Below are 15,973 nucleotides of genomic sequence, written 5' to 3' on the forward strand. Positions count from 1 at the left end.
TTTTAGATAAATGTATGAGTTGCCTATTAGAAGTAGCTCTTTCGGGAAATGAAGAACAGAAGCCTTTTGATTACAAATTGAGGCCTGAAATTGCTGTCTATGTAGACTTGGCATTGGGTTGTTCAAAAGAGCCTGCACGAAGCCTTTGGATCAGCATGCAGGATTATGCTGTTAGCAAAGGTAAGATGAAGAGGATAAGGGGGATTGAATATGTAGATGGCTCATGATACTCATATATATGTAATATATATTAATAGAAAATCACAGGGATCACCCTATTTTTTATAGAAAAAATTTATTTTTCCTCTTTGTGGAAAATACCCTAGGTTTTATATATATCTCCACTGTGGGAAAATCGAGATTTATATAAAAGTTAAATCCAGAGGCAATAATTTTACTGAAGGGTTCCAGGCAATGTAAATGGATTTAGTATAAGAGTCTTATAATGGATTTCTTCCCTTTGCAAGCCCTGGTGTCCGAACTGAAAGGATGTGTATATAGAAGTTTAAGCTCTAAGCCTGGTCATTTTCCTCCTTTCTAAAATACTTGTGTACTTCAGAGTGATGGTGAAGATAAGTTTGAAATAAAGTATACTATTAAGTACAGTGGTAAAGTGCCATGCAAGTATGTAGTATTTCTGTTTCTAATATTTAATTAATAAAATTAATTTTATGTACAAGTTTCAAAGAATATACCTGATTTCTTTTTAGCTCCTATGTTTTTTAATGGTGACCTAGATTATTCAGAATCACATCACCAATTATCTTTTTCAATGTTATATTTTCTTATCCTATCTTTAGTTCCTCTCCAATCATTTGGATTTCCTTCCTTCTGTGATAAAAATGTTAAATACAGTTTCAGCTTTTGTTGTCTTTTATTTTGAATAATAAAAAGGAAATGAGATACATGTTCTTTAGATCTTCAGAACACCAGTGAGTTGACATCTTTGAAAATTTAATCTCATCCAGTTTATCATTTATTTATTTATTCATTCTATTGTATTGACTGCTACCAGAGGTACAAAAGTATGGTAACAGGAGAAAAAAGTTTACATTCTAAGTTGTATTTTAGATATTCATGTATTTTCATCATTTGCCTGGAACGTGCAGTTAGGTTTTCCTTTATATTATATTATCACTTGTTACATTTCAGTGAGAACTTTTAAAAACTAGATGTAAACATAAGAAATAAAAACTCATTATATGACTTCAATTGCTTATACACTGTAGCCTAGACTTCGTACCTGAATAGTAAAAACATTCTGTAGTTCTTGATATGAAATGACCATAACTTTAATGAGGATATTTTATTTATTTATTTATTTTTAGGTGGGGCAACCCTTGGTTGACCTCACAGATTGCAAGGACCTTGTCAGCTTACAATCCCTTATTGATTGATTGATTGATTTTTTATTTTTTATGCCTACAGCACTTGGTCTTCCTAGGTGGTCTCCCATCCAAGTGCTAACCAGGCCCGACCCTGCTTAGCTTTCGAGTGTAGCCAGGATCTGGCTTGTTCATGGTAGCATGGCCATAGACGAGGGTATTTTAAAAGAGGCTATTACCTTAAAAATTGCATTGGTAGATAATCCCTGTTAAATTTGTAACACAACAAAGGGTGTTACTTTAGTTTGCTTTTTAAATTAAATATTAGCCTTCTTGAAATGAGGTCCTGTTTGATTTTAAGTTGTCACAGTTCTCAGGATAGCAAGCAGTCCCTTGGTACAGGTGATCTCTGAAGAACCTAATGCAGAAAAATTTTGTATGTGATACAGACTGTCATTTTAAGATTCTTTGTGGCCTGTAAGACTTTCTAAAATCTGGCATATTTATATTGTCTTTTTTTTCACCCATGAAATAGGCAAATCTGAGCTTTTTTTTACCTAAACATACAGAAATGACTAGAAAACCAAAATGTAAAATTTTATCTCTTGAGGTAGGAATTTTAAGAAAGGATTAAGAATAAATAAAGTTAACTTGGGGCTTAGTATTTGCCAAGGGTGTTTTTCGTTCGTTTTGTTTTTATGTGGCACAGTAAATCTGTCAAATTAACAGAGTATAGCAGACATTCTGAGTGTAATAGACAGTAAACCTCCTATTCCCATTTGGAATCTACTGAATGTGTTTTATTTTTTTAAGTACAGTACTGGTATGCTAACATGGAGTTAAAGAAAGCACCTGACTAGTTCTTATTTAATGCTGTGATTTGGGTTTTCAGTTGCATGTACTCATTTCTGTGCAAATGTTATTTCATTTCTTATATACTTAAATGTACATGTATTCACAATATCTACTTTCATGGCTTCAACTACCATATGCATACTAAACTAATTTACTTGCTATCTCTACTAGGAGATCTAACAGATAGTATTCAAAACCAGACTCTTGTCTTTAGCTCCCTATCCCCCAAAAGTGTTCGTCCTGTCTCAGCCAACCATATCTTCTGATCCATCAAGAAATTCTGTCAACTCTACCTTCAGAATACATATGGGATCTGAACATTTCTCACTCCCTCCTTGGCTACTGCTTTTGTCTAAGCCACCATAATTTCTCACCTGAATTACTGCAATAATGACTTCTGCTATTGCTGTCCTTATAGGAAATTCTCCATTCAGCTGTCAGTGAGTCTTTTAAAACACAGATCTGATAATGTTATATTTCTGTTCAAAGCCTTCTGGTGGTCCTTCCTATTTCTCTCAGAGTAAAACCTAGAGGACTTGCAGTGGCCTGTAAGGCCCTGTTTGATTTAGTCCCTGCCAGCTTTCTAATGTCTCCTACCACTCTTGTCCATGCACACTTTGCTTCAGCCACACTGGCCTCCTTGCACTCACCTCAGGGCTGCTACACTAATGTTTTTCTGAGAGGACACTGCTGCTATGTGGCTTTTTCCCCTACTTCTAGATCTCTTCTCAACTGTAGCCTTATCAGAGGCCTTCCCAAACCTGCCTATATAAAATAGGAATCCCACACAATGAGTACTCTGTTCTCTTTACCCTGATTTATTTTTCTCTATAGAACTTGTCTGTCATATTGATGTTTTTATTATCTACTTGCTCAACTACAACTACAACTCTCAACTACAATATAAGGTCTGTGAGATCAGACTTAGTTCTGTTCATTGCTGTATCCTTAGCACACAGAACAGTGTCTGAGATCTTTTTTTTCTAGTAGCTGCATCTGTTAAATAACTGTTTAGAAAAATAATAACATGTGGGTGTTGTAATCCAACTAAAGCTATTAAAATTACCTCTGAACTGTTTTCTGAGCCCTTTTAAATGTCAATGCATCATTTTTATTTTCAGATTGGGACAGTGCAACTTTAAGTAATGAGTCACTCTTGGACACTGTGTCTAGATTTGTTCTTGCAGCTCTTCTGAAACACACAAATTTACTTAGTCAAGCATGTGGAGAAAGCCGGCAAGTAACTTAAAACTATCCTCAGACAAATATTATCTCTCATGATGTTAGAAATTAGGTAACTTTTCTATTTTGGTTCTTTATTTAGATATCAACCTGGTAAAAGCTTATCAGAAGTGTACCGTTGTGTGTACAAAGTTCGAAGTCGTTTACTTGCTTGCAAGAACCTTGAACTTATTCAGACCAGGTCATCATCACGAGACAGATGGGTAAAGTTGGAAATCAGTTAATTTCTATGTTTTTCTGCAAGCTGTGAGAGATAGCTCCATATTGGTTTACGTCAGGAAAAAAAAAATGTACCTTGCTTATTGCCGATGTTCAGTAAATGTGGAGTAGTTCCTTTCCTAGTGAATAAAATGGACAAGTAAAAGATCAGGGGTTTATTTAACCCCATATTTATCAAGTATGATACAGCTGCTAAGGAAATTTATGTATTCTTAGGCTGTATAAATAATAATAAATTGAATTGTCCAAATCATATGAAATAATATTCCTTTATTTTATGCTGATCAGACCACATTTGAATTATTTTATTTAATTTGGGGTGCCATAATTTATGAAGAACATTAGCAGACTACCTTGGATTGGTGAGAAGTCCAAAAATCATCTGATGTAAGAACAGGAAAATGTCAAAGATGTTTATCCTAGAGAAGTGAAAACTAAGGGGAATCATGGAATAGCTGCCTTCAAATACTTAAAGAGTTTTCATGCAGGAAAGGAAATAAACATGTTCCTTGTTGTTCCAGAGGGCACAGGTAGGACCAGAGGGAAACAGTTGAATGGAGAATCATTGTTAGCTGAATATAGGAAAAAAAGCCTTCTAGTACTAGAGTTGCCCACCACTGGAGGTAAAGATTGAAACCTCTTATTATGTTCCAGAAGTAATTCATGCACCAAAAGTGAGATGATTTCTAAAGTGCTTGGTAATCTTGATAATGTGATCCTATAGTTTTAAGTATAAGCCTGTATAGTACATCACCTTCAGAAATGCTTACTTTGAAACTTTACTTATACATTAGATGCTTTGCACTCTATTATTTAGATCTTAGATGTTTTATTTATTTTTTAAATTAATTAATTATTTTTTTAATGGTGACATCGGTTAATGAAATCCAATGTTTCAGCTGTAGATCTTATAGTTTAAAAATCAAACTCTGTGTTTATATTCTTTTATATTCATATATTTTAAAAATCAAACTCTGTGTTAGTATTCTTTTGGCATGCCCTGATTTAATATTTGTGAATCTGTTTGTTAGTGGCCTTGAAACACCATAAAATGTATTGATTTGCCAGTATGTTGAGGCTCAGATTTTAAACTCACATATTATGGGGATAATGACTTATGCATTACATGAGTCTGACTGACTGCTCAGTATCCCCATCTCCGTGAAATTCTGAAGTTATTTACTGACCATGAATCACAAAATAACTTTTATTATGCATCCGAGGATATCATTCAAATTTTTCATTTGTGCTTTATACTGAGATTTGTGGGAGAAATAATATAGTACCATTATGGTATTTGTGACCTTTAGCACCTGTTGAAAGAACTCTTTCCTCTAGATGACTGCTAGGTAGCATGACCACAATGAGAAATAAAACTAACATTGTCCTTATCCGATTTCTAATTTTTGGTTTCTTCAGAGGCAAAGTAAAGAAAAACAATACTGTTTGTATAATTGAAATATGCTCAGAGAGTAGAACCTAAATGTTCTCACCAAAAAAAAAAAAAGTTTAAAAACACGTTTTAAATTAGAATTATTAAACATTTATACAGAGTGATGATAACATATATAACTTGATAACTTGAAGAAGACAATGGAATCAAAATTCATATTCTTTAAGTACCTTTTATAACTCATAAGTTGCAGCTTAGTAGAAGTTTTACAGTTGAATCGCAATATAAATATCAATTTATGGCATGACATTTTAATAAAAATACTGAGAAGAGAGAGTATATAAGTGTTTTGTGTATATACATTCTTTCTAACTTTTTTCTACTTATCCAGTATGTCTCTTTTTTTTTGTAGTAAAATTTGTGTGTTATTATTGATATTAGCAGTATTTTCCATGGTAAAAAAAAGTCAAGATTTTAATGAAGTTTTTCAGAGTTTTTGAAAAAATATTTAGTGTAGCTCTGATCATTTCTTTAAGATCTCAGAAAACCAAGACTCTGCAGATGTTGATCCTCAGGATCATTCATTTACTCGGACCATTGATGAAGAAGCTGAAATGGAAGAACAGGCTGAGCGAGACCGGGAAGAGGGGCATCCAGAGCCGGAGGATGAGGAGGAAGAACGGGAACATGAAGTGATGACAGCTGGCAGTGAGTACACATCTTACTTTACAGATACACACCATGCCATTCTTTTTGGTAGGGAAACTGACTAGAGAAGACAAAGACAAAGTTTCTCTAGTTTTTCTAAAAAGGTCTGATATTATACTGGTGATCTGAATTTATATTAGCTAACGTTTCAGCTCTTAAAATTGTCCTAGTTCCGTTATGAAGCTATTGAATGGCATGTTTGGGGCTGAAAAGTTCTGGAAGCAGGCTTTGGGAAGTTAACTGTTCCACTGATTCTTATGCATGAAATGACGCCCATGAGTCATTGGATGAGGTAATTCAAAGTATGTCCTCGGGGGGGTACCAAGTTGTCTATTGGCCTGGCTAACCTCTGTGTGGTGAGGAAGAGAGCCTCTTCGTCTGCCTATTAAGAGAGCCCAGTTATTTTCATATGTAGAACTTTCAAAATTATAAGTTTCACCTATTGACTACACTGCTGTTTTCAGTAGAGTGCAAAAATATACATGAGAATACTATTGGCTGGGTAAATAACACTTCATATTTTTATATTCCGAGGCTACAGATAGTTTTTTAAGGTAATCATTTAGATATTTAAAGAGAAATATCAAAGCTTTTAAAACATTTGAGTGATTTGGCTATTTTAAGTTAAAGCGTGTATTTTCTTTGTAGCCTAAAATGTTATGGTCAGCTCTGCATTTGTTGTTGGGATTGTCTGTATATATCAATAAATTGGACACTTACTTTATTATCAGTATATTTCTGTTCTGGATACTTCTAAAAATGATTTTGAGATGACATAACACAAGACCAAAACCCTTTAAAACAAAAGGAAAAAATAAGGTCTAAATGGAGAAAAAGGGGTTAGCGATGGGGGCCAGAGAATAATTATTTATTAAAAACTTAGGCCAAGGGAACTTCTACAGTTGAACCTAAATTTTAGCTTAAGAATTCCTGTAAGCAAAGGCCAAAAGGGAAAAAACAGTAGCAAAGTATAGCCCTCAGTTATAGTAACAGAGAGTGTAACAGTCATCAAAGAGTAATAATTTTTAAACTAGCTACTGTTTTTGAGCAGCTATTATATGCTGGACACTGAGTCAAATGCTTCACATAAATTAACTCATAATCCTCAAAAGAGTCTTATGAGATGAGTTCTAGTATTACCCTATTCTTAAGATCACAAACTGAAGTTTAAGGAGGCAAAATTACGTTCCTAGGGCCAAAGATAGTAGCAGCTGGAATTAGAACCAGGTCTGCCCAAAATTCCAGTGACTGTTCTTTTAATTACTTTAACAGATTTCCAGCTCTGAACTCTGTGTTTGTTGCTTTGGTTTTTATAGAGATAAGGGACTTTCAACAACATAATAAAAATATCATCATAATAATTCTCTAAAATACACATTCATTTTTAAATTTTTTTTTAAGTTTATTGAGGTGACATTGGTTAATATAATTATCATTTTTAAAGTTTATACTTTCATATTAACAGATGAATCTAGTATTTTACCAACTTTTCTGCCTTGGTTTCCCATTAAGAATATCCTCTTCACTTCAAATTTGAACGAAAAAAAATTTTTCCTACTGTGAAGTATCTACTACTGCATCAGAATCTTGTTACATCCACTGACTTTGTTCTTACAAGTTGTGAGCAACTGACATCAGGTGGACAGTCACTTGACTTTGGAGGCAATCTTGGTCATATATTATAACCAGATTCTGTTTCAGCAAAGACCTTTAATGGTTGTGCTTATTTGAGACATTCAAGATACAAGAAAGTATGGGTGTTAGGTATTATATGGAATTTGGAAGGGGAAAGAGGCCTTTTCATCATAACTACTACAGCTTAAATTTTGACTATTTCTTTTTTAACCTGACATTTTTCATAAGCAGTTATTTTTATCTAACCCAGTGCTTCTCAAACTTTTGTGAACTTCAGAATCAGCTAGAGGGCTTATTAAAACACAGATTGCTGGCCCCATGCCTAGAGCTTCTGGTTCAGAAGGTCTGGGACGGGCCTGATAATTTACATTTCTAACAAGTGCTCAGATGATATTGATGCTGCTGGTCTAAGACTACACTTTGAAAACCACTAATCAAATTCATAAATGTATAAATAGAATTAACCAAATCAAAAATCTGTAAAGGCATAAATATTTCCTATTGTTATTTTCATGAAATTATTTTACATGTGATTTTAACTTACTATTTTTGATATAATTTTAACAGTTACTATGGTATATTTAATGTCTAAAAAATAATTTTTCCCTCTTTCAGTAAGTTTTTGGTCCAAACATTTTGACTATTTTTATTGTTATTTTCTTTGCTCTTCTCTCCCCATGTGTTAAGACCTTGTTTTTGTGTTGCATGTTACAGAAATCTTTCAGTGTTTCCTCTCAGCCCGTGAAGTAGCTCGTAGCCGAGATCGAGATAGAATGAACAGTGGGGCAGGGTCTGGGGCTCGAGCTGATGATCCATCTCCTCAGTCTCAGCAAGAGCGAAGGGTCAGCACAGACCTTCCTGAGGGCCAGGATGTGTACACTGCTGCCTGCAACTCCGTGATCCATCGGTGTGCCCTCTTAATATTAGGAGTAAGTCCAGTGATCGATGAGCTTCAGAAGCGAAGGGAAGAAGGACAGTTACAGCAACCTTCAACAAGTGCCTCTGAAGGGGGTGGACTTATGACCAGGTGGGACTGACTAGAAACTTAAAATATTACTCTCCTCCTTTTGTTACTTTATGCATTGAAATGGTTTATTCTGAAAGTTGGAGGAATATTCTGAAACTAACACAGACATCAAAGAGGAAATGCAAATTGACTAGGATGAATTAAAAGTAAAGCAAGGAGTAGTACTGCTTCAGCCTGGAATATATAAGCTTCTGGTTAAATGAGGATGCACAATTTTTGATATATGTAAATACTAGTTGAGAAACATCTGAGGTTACTTATATGTTTCTTTAATTTAGTGGCATACAAATTATTTTGCTGTAATTGAGAAGGGCTTTGTGTTTAGACAAGAGTCAAGATTTCCCATCAACAGACATAATTACTCCTCACTGTATGTGTATTATCTCTATGCTGCTAGTTCCATTCAATTTTATGTTCACTAACAGTCTCAAATTGAAAAACTTTTCTTTGTGCATGTGAGACAGGAGTGAAAGTCTTACTGCAGAGAGCCGGCTAGTTCACGCAAGTCCAAATTATAGACTGATCAAATCGAGGAGTGAATCCGATTTGTCTCAGCCGGAATCAGATGAAGAGAGTTACGCACTGGTAGGTATACCTAGATTCAGTAAAGAAGGATATTTGTTTTTAAGGTATAGATACATAAGGCTTTGGTTAGAGTAAGTAGTATATGTTTGTTTTAGACATAAAAACTTTTTAAAAAGAACTTTTAAGAGAAAGAACTATATTGCATAGATATTTTCCATTTATATGTTAATGACTCTCAGATTTCTGTTTTTAGCTCTGACTTCTTCCTAAGAAAACTGCACATTCATATATCTGACTTCTTGATAGATGGTCTACCTAAACATGTCAGGTTACCCCAATCTTAATCTATCCAAAAATAAACTCATCTTTCTCCCAACCTTCTCTCATATTGCCTATCTTAGGAGGTGGTACTGTTAGCTAACCAGGCTGGAAACCTGGGTTCATACAAGTGCTACCTAAACAAAAAGTTGTTTAAAAGAAATTTCTAAGCAAAAATGTTCCTTCTTAAGGAAATTCGAACGTCTTCAAGCAAGTTTCATTGTAATGTCGTTGTTCTTTCTCCTCTTATTCATTCCTATTAGTATCTTTGTGCTCAGAGTGCATGTTCCCAGTATTGCAGTCTAATGAGATTTTTCTGTCTTTTTTCCCCCCATTCTGATCAGTGTCATTAGTCTCCCAACCCTGTGATAATTTTATAACAGATCATGTTACTTCTCTACTTAAAACCTTCAGTGACTTCACTTTTTCTCAGAGTAGAAGCCTAAGTCTTTACACAGGCCTGTAAGACTCTACATATCCTGGCTGTACCACCTCTTTGATCTCCTCTACTCTCCTTGATGACTCTCCTGCCACACTGGCCTCTTGGCTTTTTGTGAATGTACCATACAACTTCCCCTTCAGGCCTTTACTTGGCTGTTTCTTCTGACTAGAATACTGTTATCTGCATGGCTAATGCTCTCAATTCAAATCTTATTCAGCAATGCCTTCCCTGACTATTCTATTTAAAATTGCGATTTGCACCCCCTTTCACATATTCATTCTCTCTCCACCTTGCCTTGCTCTGCTTCCCCCTCACCCCCACAGTACCTAACATAATTTACTTATTTATTATATGTATTTATCAGTTTCTGTTAGCCTACAGTAGAGTATAAGCTCCTTGAAGACAGGAATTTTTGCTGTTTCATTCACTGCTGTATTCCTAGCACCTGTACCAAGTGCCTGGCACACAGTAGGCAGTCATTAATTATTTTTTTCAATGAGTTAATGTTTAATAGATTTGGTAAAGTTTCTGTGCCCATTCCATCCTTTTCACTTTTTAATTCAGGCCGCTACCCTTGCCTGAATTGGTAGTTTTCAAACTGATCTCCCTACTTTTTCCAGTCCTTCTCCTTAGGCACTACTCCCAAAGTTAGAGCTCTTGAAGACACAGACAACAAGAAGAACAACAGAATACCTGTTTGTGATGATACCTTCCTATTCAGAAACCTTAGTGACTGCATGGCCTATCCAGAAATCAAAGATTCTGTAAAATGTTGCCTGCCTGCTTTTGGACCCAATTTTCTCCTACAGTAATCTGCATTTTTGCCATAGTAGTCCATCTGCCAAACCCCAAACACACCTCTTGAGCCTCTGCTCAAGCATTGTTTGCCTTAAATTTCTTTCTCTTGGGTTTTGTTGATTAAGTCCTGTCTCTCTTAAGGACTGGCTAAAATGTCAACTCATCCAGAAAGCTTTCCAGGATTACTCACAGTGACTCTGTTATTTCCATAGCAGTTTGTTAGCAGCTCTAATAAACCACTAGTGGTTTGTTTCATGTTGGACATATGCATTATTAGTATTTATTTCCAGGAGACGTCTTAGAGGGTCTAGGGTTTTTTTTTAATGCCCCTAATATCTTCTACAATATACAAAGCATGATTGATAATTCATTTCAACTGAAATGAAAAGATAAAAGATGAGGATAGATGTAGTTAAAATGGCATACTTTTTGGAAACAATGAAACTACCTTAGTTACAATAGGCTTAAGACTCCCTATCGATTTGACCTGGGGTAAGACATTTAACCTTTCTGAGCCCCAGCTTGTTTATCTTGAAAGTGGGTAATAATACTACCTGTTATACTTCTATCATCTGGGTTGATGCGAAGAACAAGTTTGGTCATACAATTTAAAACATTTTGAAAATTATGTTTTCAAAACAATGGGAAGACAGATCAATAGAGGTAGGTTGAGTCTAGATTTAATTGCCAAGGTTGTTCATTTAGTTTCTGCAGAATGGTTAAAAGATTAATAATTACATTTTTAAAAAAGATTAACTCTTGATTATCTTCCCTTATGGAATATTAAGAAAGATAGTATAAAAGGTGGAAAAGTGAAGAACTAGAAAGAGCAGATCCTGTTGTAGATGAACAAAGACCTGGGCTGGGCCTTCAGCTTCGGAGAGCCTGATATAGATGAAGAGGAGCAAGCAGTGGGGGCACTTTGGGTTTTTCTAGCTGAAATTTGTTACCCTTCTGTCTGAGGTTATTTAGGATTACCATTCATGTCCTTGATATCTAATAGTACTTCTTTTATTCTGAGTTGTTAGTGAATGAAATGCTTTCTTAAAATAATTGAAGTTAACTAGTTTAATGCTAAATCTTTGTTTTAACCTTTTATAATGAGTATTATGTGATAAATTATCTACTTCTCTGTCGTAGTAAACAGAGAATAAACCAAGGTAAACAGTTAAACCTAAGTTTAACTCCTTACTCCTCCTCCCCCATTTTACAAAGGATTTAATTCAGTGTACAAAAACAGACACTTTTAAAAGGATAAATTAAATGAATGATTTAGGGCTGAAAGAAGCTGAGAGAGGAAAATAAAGCCTTGGGTAAGATTTATACACCTCAATACACATCTGCTAGAGGTGGGCCACCAAACAGAAAAGCATAGTAAGTTACATAATTCTCAGTATCTAAAAAATAGAAACAAACCAATTGTTCAAGGGAAACAGATATTTCTGGTTCTGAGGCCTGACATAAAATTCTTCCATGAGTCCTCATGGCCAAGGTACTGTGTGATAAAAATGTTTTATTGCATGACACAGTGATGTGTTCGTGAGCTGTTGTAATGGTCATTTCATGTCTGTCCAGCACCAAATGTCCTGAGAATATACTTATTTCTGGTGTGCGCGTACCTTTTCTCTGTGTCTGTGTGTATAAGACAAAATGTATTTATCCACAATGTGGGTATGTGTGTCTATGTGTGTGACTAGGTAAGGATTTTCTATAATGACATTTCTAAGTGGATCTATTTAGTCACTTCTGCAACCTTTCTTCTTTGCTACTAAATTTTTTATTGTCTGATAGAGTACACTCGAAATTGCTAAGACCATAATGTCAAGTCTGTGCATAAATTTTAAGTCATCTATAGTTTGTATATGGTTGGTGGCTGTTTGTGTGAGCAGAGTTGTCTACACCCCCTCCCTCCACTACACACACACACACACACACACACACACAAACACACACACACACACACACACACACACACACACACACACACACACAGAAATTTTACTTCTGTTCTTCCCTGACAGCCTTCACTGTTTTATTAAGCTGTCTGCCATTTCACCAGTTTGAGACTTTTTTATTTTAATAAGTTCTTAAAAACATTTTAAAAACTTTCAAAATACTACCAGAAGGCTTAGGACTATGTTGTTTTTCTGTTAGTGTGGATTCATCAGATTCTTTTCCTCTAAACACCTATCCAAGGCTAGTAGGAGTTTTGAAGAGTGAAAAGTGAGGACAGAGCAAGTAGTGGTTTTGGAAAATGAGACTTTGCTACAGGAGCTTTAGGCATCCAGAGGGTATTAATAAGATATGTTTGGAAGATGAAAGACAGATTCCAGAGAAGAAAAGGTGACAACAAAGGAAAACTTCTGCTCCTTTACAATGTTAATTAATGTATCCTTGACTTTGTGTTTTAGTGTCTTAGAACTATATGCCTGGGCTTTCTTATAGTTGTTTTCAGAGGGTTTTTAGAGACTTTTTGTTGTTGGTCTGACTTGACTAGTGAATAAATAGCACATTGTGGTAATCATATAGATTATTTTTATTAATACTCAATTAAATCTTAATTTTCAAATACTTTTCACAACTAAATTTAATTCTTTGTTTATTTTTAACATAATAGAGTGGAAGGCGAAATGTTGATTTGGATTTGGCATCATCTCATAGAAAGAGAGGTAAGTATTAAGAAATATTAAATAGCTGGTAAAATTAGGGAGCTGTTTTTATATCTAATGTATTTAGATCTGATTGTTATTGAAATGTTATTGCAAAAAAATTTAGAAACATTTTATCAGAAGAGTTAAATGGACAATCACTTTCTTTAAAACATATACCCTATTAAAATATGGGAATGTCTAGGAGTTAATCAGCTCTATTTTCCATTTGTCATGTGTTTGACTTATTAAAAGTCCTATGGAACTCCAGAAGCAGTGCTTTACAATTATGGGGGATTGTGTACATAATTCGCCATGTTTTAGCACAGTGATATAGTTGCTATATAGTTAAATGGTTTTAACAAGGAGAACCCTTTATTCCATTTACCTCTTTACACACAAACCCACTTTCAAATTGAAAATTTCTAGTTTTCCTCTTTGCCTCTTAAGATAAAACATGTAAAAGATGAACTGATGATTTCTAAAACAAATGTTCCCATGAGGAACAATTTTAGATTAGAATGTCATCAAGAGTTAACCTCATTTGTTAGAAGCCCTGTCTTAGTGAGTAATATAGTTAACTCTTGGTTACACGTGCAAATGGATGGTAAGAACAGTTTTAAATAATGTAAATCCAAGGATAACTAAAAACTCTTTATTATTCTCTATTAACTGTCACTTTTATTAAACTCATTTATACTGTGGTTATGAAAATGTGAAATGTTAAAAAAAATTGCTACTAGTGACAATTTTCTAAAAGCTTGTGGGACGAAAAAAATTTTTCATGATATTATAAGCCTTTTATATTTCAAAAAGAAACCCTTCTCTTGATAACTTCCTTGGCAGAATGTTCGGCAGCCCCCTCCCGACCCCCAGCCCATAGAAAAACAGGAATGAGAGAAGACACGCACACACAATTTTTTTCATTTTTGTGTTTATAACTTAAAAGAAGAAATGTTGATACTTCTATAGAATATGGCAGTATTTTTTAATGAGAATGATTTTTCTGAACTATTAGGAATAAGGCACTTTTATTGAGTAGGTTTTTAAATTATGACTTCATTAAGGAAGTTATAATAGGGAGGCAAACTAGTTATGTAAGTTTTCATAATATCATTTAATATGATACCAGTTTATTTCAGTAATCATTACATTTTAATGTTCCCAGGGAAAAATTTTGTTGAATGATTTGTTCCCAGGAATAAGTGACTAGAAAGTAAAATTACTATTTTAGAAAGGGTAGCAAAAATAGTCTTCGGTCTCATAAATCCTAGAGCTTGTGGATTAAACAATGAAAATGTACATTTAATAGTTTTACTTTATTTAATATATTTCCTTCTCCAAAAGAAATTAACATAGAAGACACATTTAGGAGATTATATTTTGAAAGGAATTTTTTAAAATCATGTTTATTTAGTGACTACTCTCTGACCACAGCAGAATTTTTGTTGTTTTTTTCTTTTGTTTTTGTTTCTTTTAAATAATGATAAAATGAACTACCCTTTTTCTTCCTTTATTTATTGTCAATATGGACTAGATGCCATAAGCCATAATACACGTCTCTTCAGTTGGGCAGATGAACCTAACAAGTCTGAGAACTAGTTGGGGCCAATCAGGTTTTATGATTCTGACTTGAGCTATGAAGGACAAACAGATATACGGTCAAGTGAGAATTCTTCTATGTGCTTTTTTACCCCTTTCCAATATTTTGAAGGGGCAGAGTAACTTTTCCCATTTACATAGCTTTTCCATTTATTAGGCTCAGTGGTCCTGAGTTATTAAAAGCCTAGTGAGAGAAATTAGCATGTTTAATTACCATTTTCTGAAACTCAGTGGACATATCAATGACTAGTAATGGTTGTATATACATTTCAGCTGTTCTTACTATGCCTCCGAAGATGACTCTTTGAGTGGGCCTAGTGCCTGTAATTTTAGTAATTGCTTTGGGGCTACTAGGATTCATGCTATTGAACCATGATTGCTGCTTTTCCCCTCACTCCAGTTAATGTTTCCCAATTGGTCTAAGCTCTTGATCCAAGAAAACAATCATGGTAGCAAGGGGTAAAGCAAAGTGAGCAAATAAATTTAGCTTGGCCAACTTGCTCAGCGCTATAGAGGCATCAAAGCTAAATTCTAAAACCAAAAATGTCATAAATTACTTTTAAAAAGATAGGCAAAACATATTTCTCCTTAGTGCCTCAGAGGTAACATGAAATTTGTACTCATTAAACACTTATAAACTGCTTACTATATGTCAGGCATTGTTCTCATCACTCAAACATATTAACTCATTAAATTCTCATAACAGCCTGTTGAAATTCTTGGGAAAAACTGTTAAATATGTTGGTGTTTCAATACTTTGATAAGTACTTAAAAGATTTGCTGTGGTTGTGCAGAACTGGGTTCATCCTTCACTGAAAGATAATACCTTTCTGCATCTACTTTAGTTTTCATATTTAGGCTGAAGCTGATAACAGCAAAAAATGGCGGGGATACCAAAGCAACAATTTAAGAAGTAACATCAGGAATCTTGTTTAGTTAAAATACTGTATGATTGATTTTTCCCACCCTAGGTCTTTAAATATAGAGTTAGGGTTTCATTGCTAAAACAATACTGGAAACATTTATTAACATGTATGTTTTGTGGTATAACATGTATGGGTGAAATGCTTTTTTATCTATGCATTTCAAATGAAATTATATAAAGAAGAACAGATATAAATGTTGTCTTCTGTATCATATTTCTCCTTTTGTCTTCTGATTCTTGTATGGTAGTGTATTTACTCCTTTTTGGCCAGTTGAGCCCCAGAAAAAAGAAGAGCTTCAAGCAAGTACATG

General features: G+C 34.4%; 1 protein-coding gene across 11 annotated transcripts in view; it reads left to right on the forward strand.

Annotated features, from left to right (window-relative positions):
• HERC1 (HECT and RLD domain containing E3 ubiquitin protein ligase family member 1) overlaps window positions 1-15,973 on the forward strand; it is a 163,650-nt gene that overhangs the window by 67,570 nt on the left and 80,107 nt on the right. For all 11 annotated transcript variants that reach the window (XM_025038950.1, XM_025038949.1, XM_015595937.2 and 8 more), the window contains 7 exons: window positions 7-180; window positions 3,302-3,416; window positions 3,505-3,625; window positions 5,571-5,742; window positions 8,092-8,404; window positions 8,869-8,989; window positions 13,105-13,156. In XM_025038950.1, the coding sequence (XP_024894718.1) occupies window positions 7-180; window positions 3,302-3,416; window positions 3,505-3,625; window positions 5,571-5,742; window positions 8,092-8,404; window positions 8,869-8,989; window positions 13,105-13,156 (1,068 nt within the window). The remainder of the gene's footprint in view (window positions 1-6; window positions 181-3,301; window positions 3,417-3,504; window positions 3,626-5,570; window positions 5,743-8,091; window positions 8,405-8,868; window positions 8,990-13,104; window positions 13,157-15,973) is intronic.

The sequence above is a fragment of the Pteropus alecto genome, unplaced genomic scaffold (assembly GCF_000325575.1).
Source record: "Pteropus alecto unplaced genomic scaffold, ASM32557v1 scaffold86, whole genome shotgun sequence".
Taxonomy (NCBI): Eukaryota; Metazoa; Chordata; class Mammalia; order Chiroptera; family Pteropodidae; genus Pteropus; species Pteropus alecto.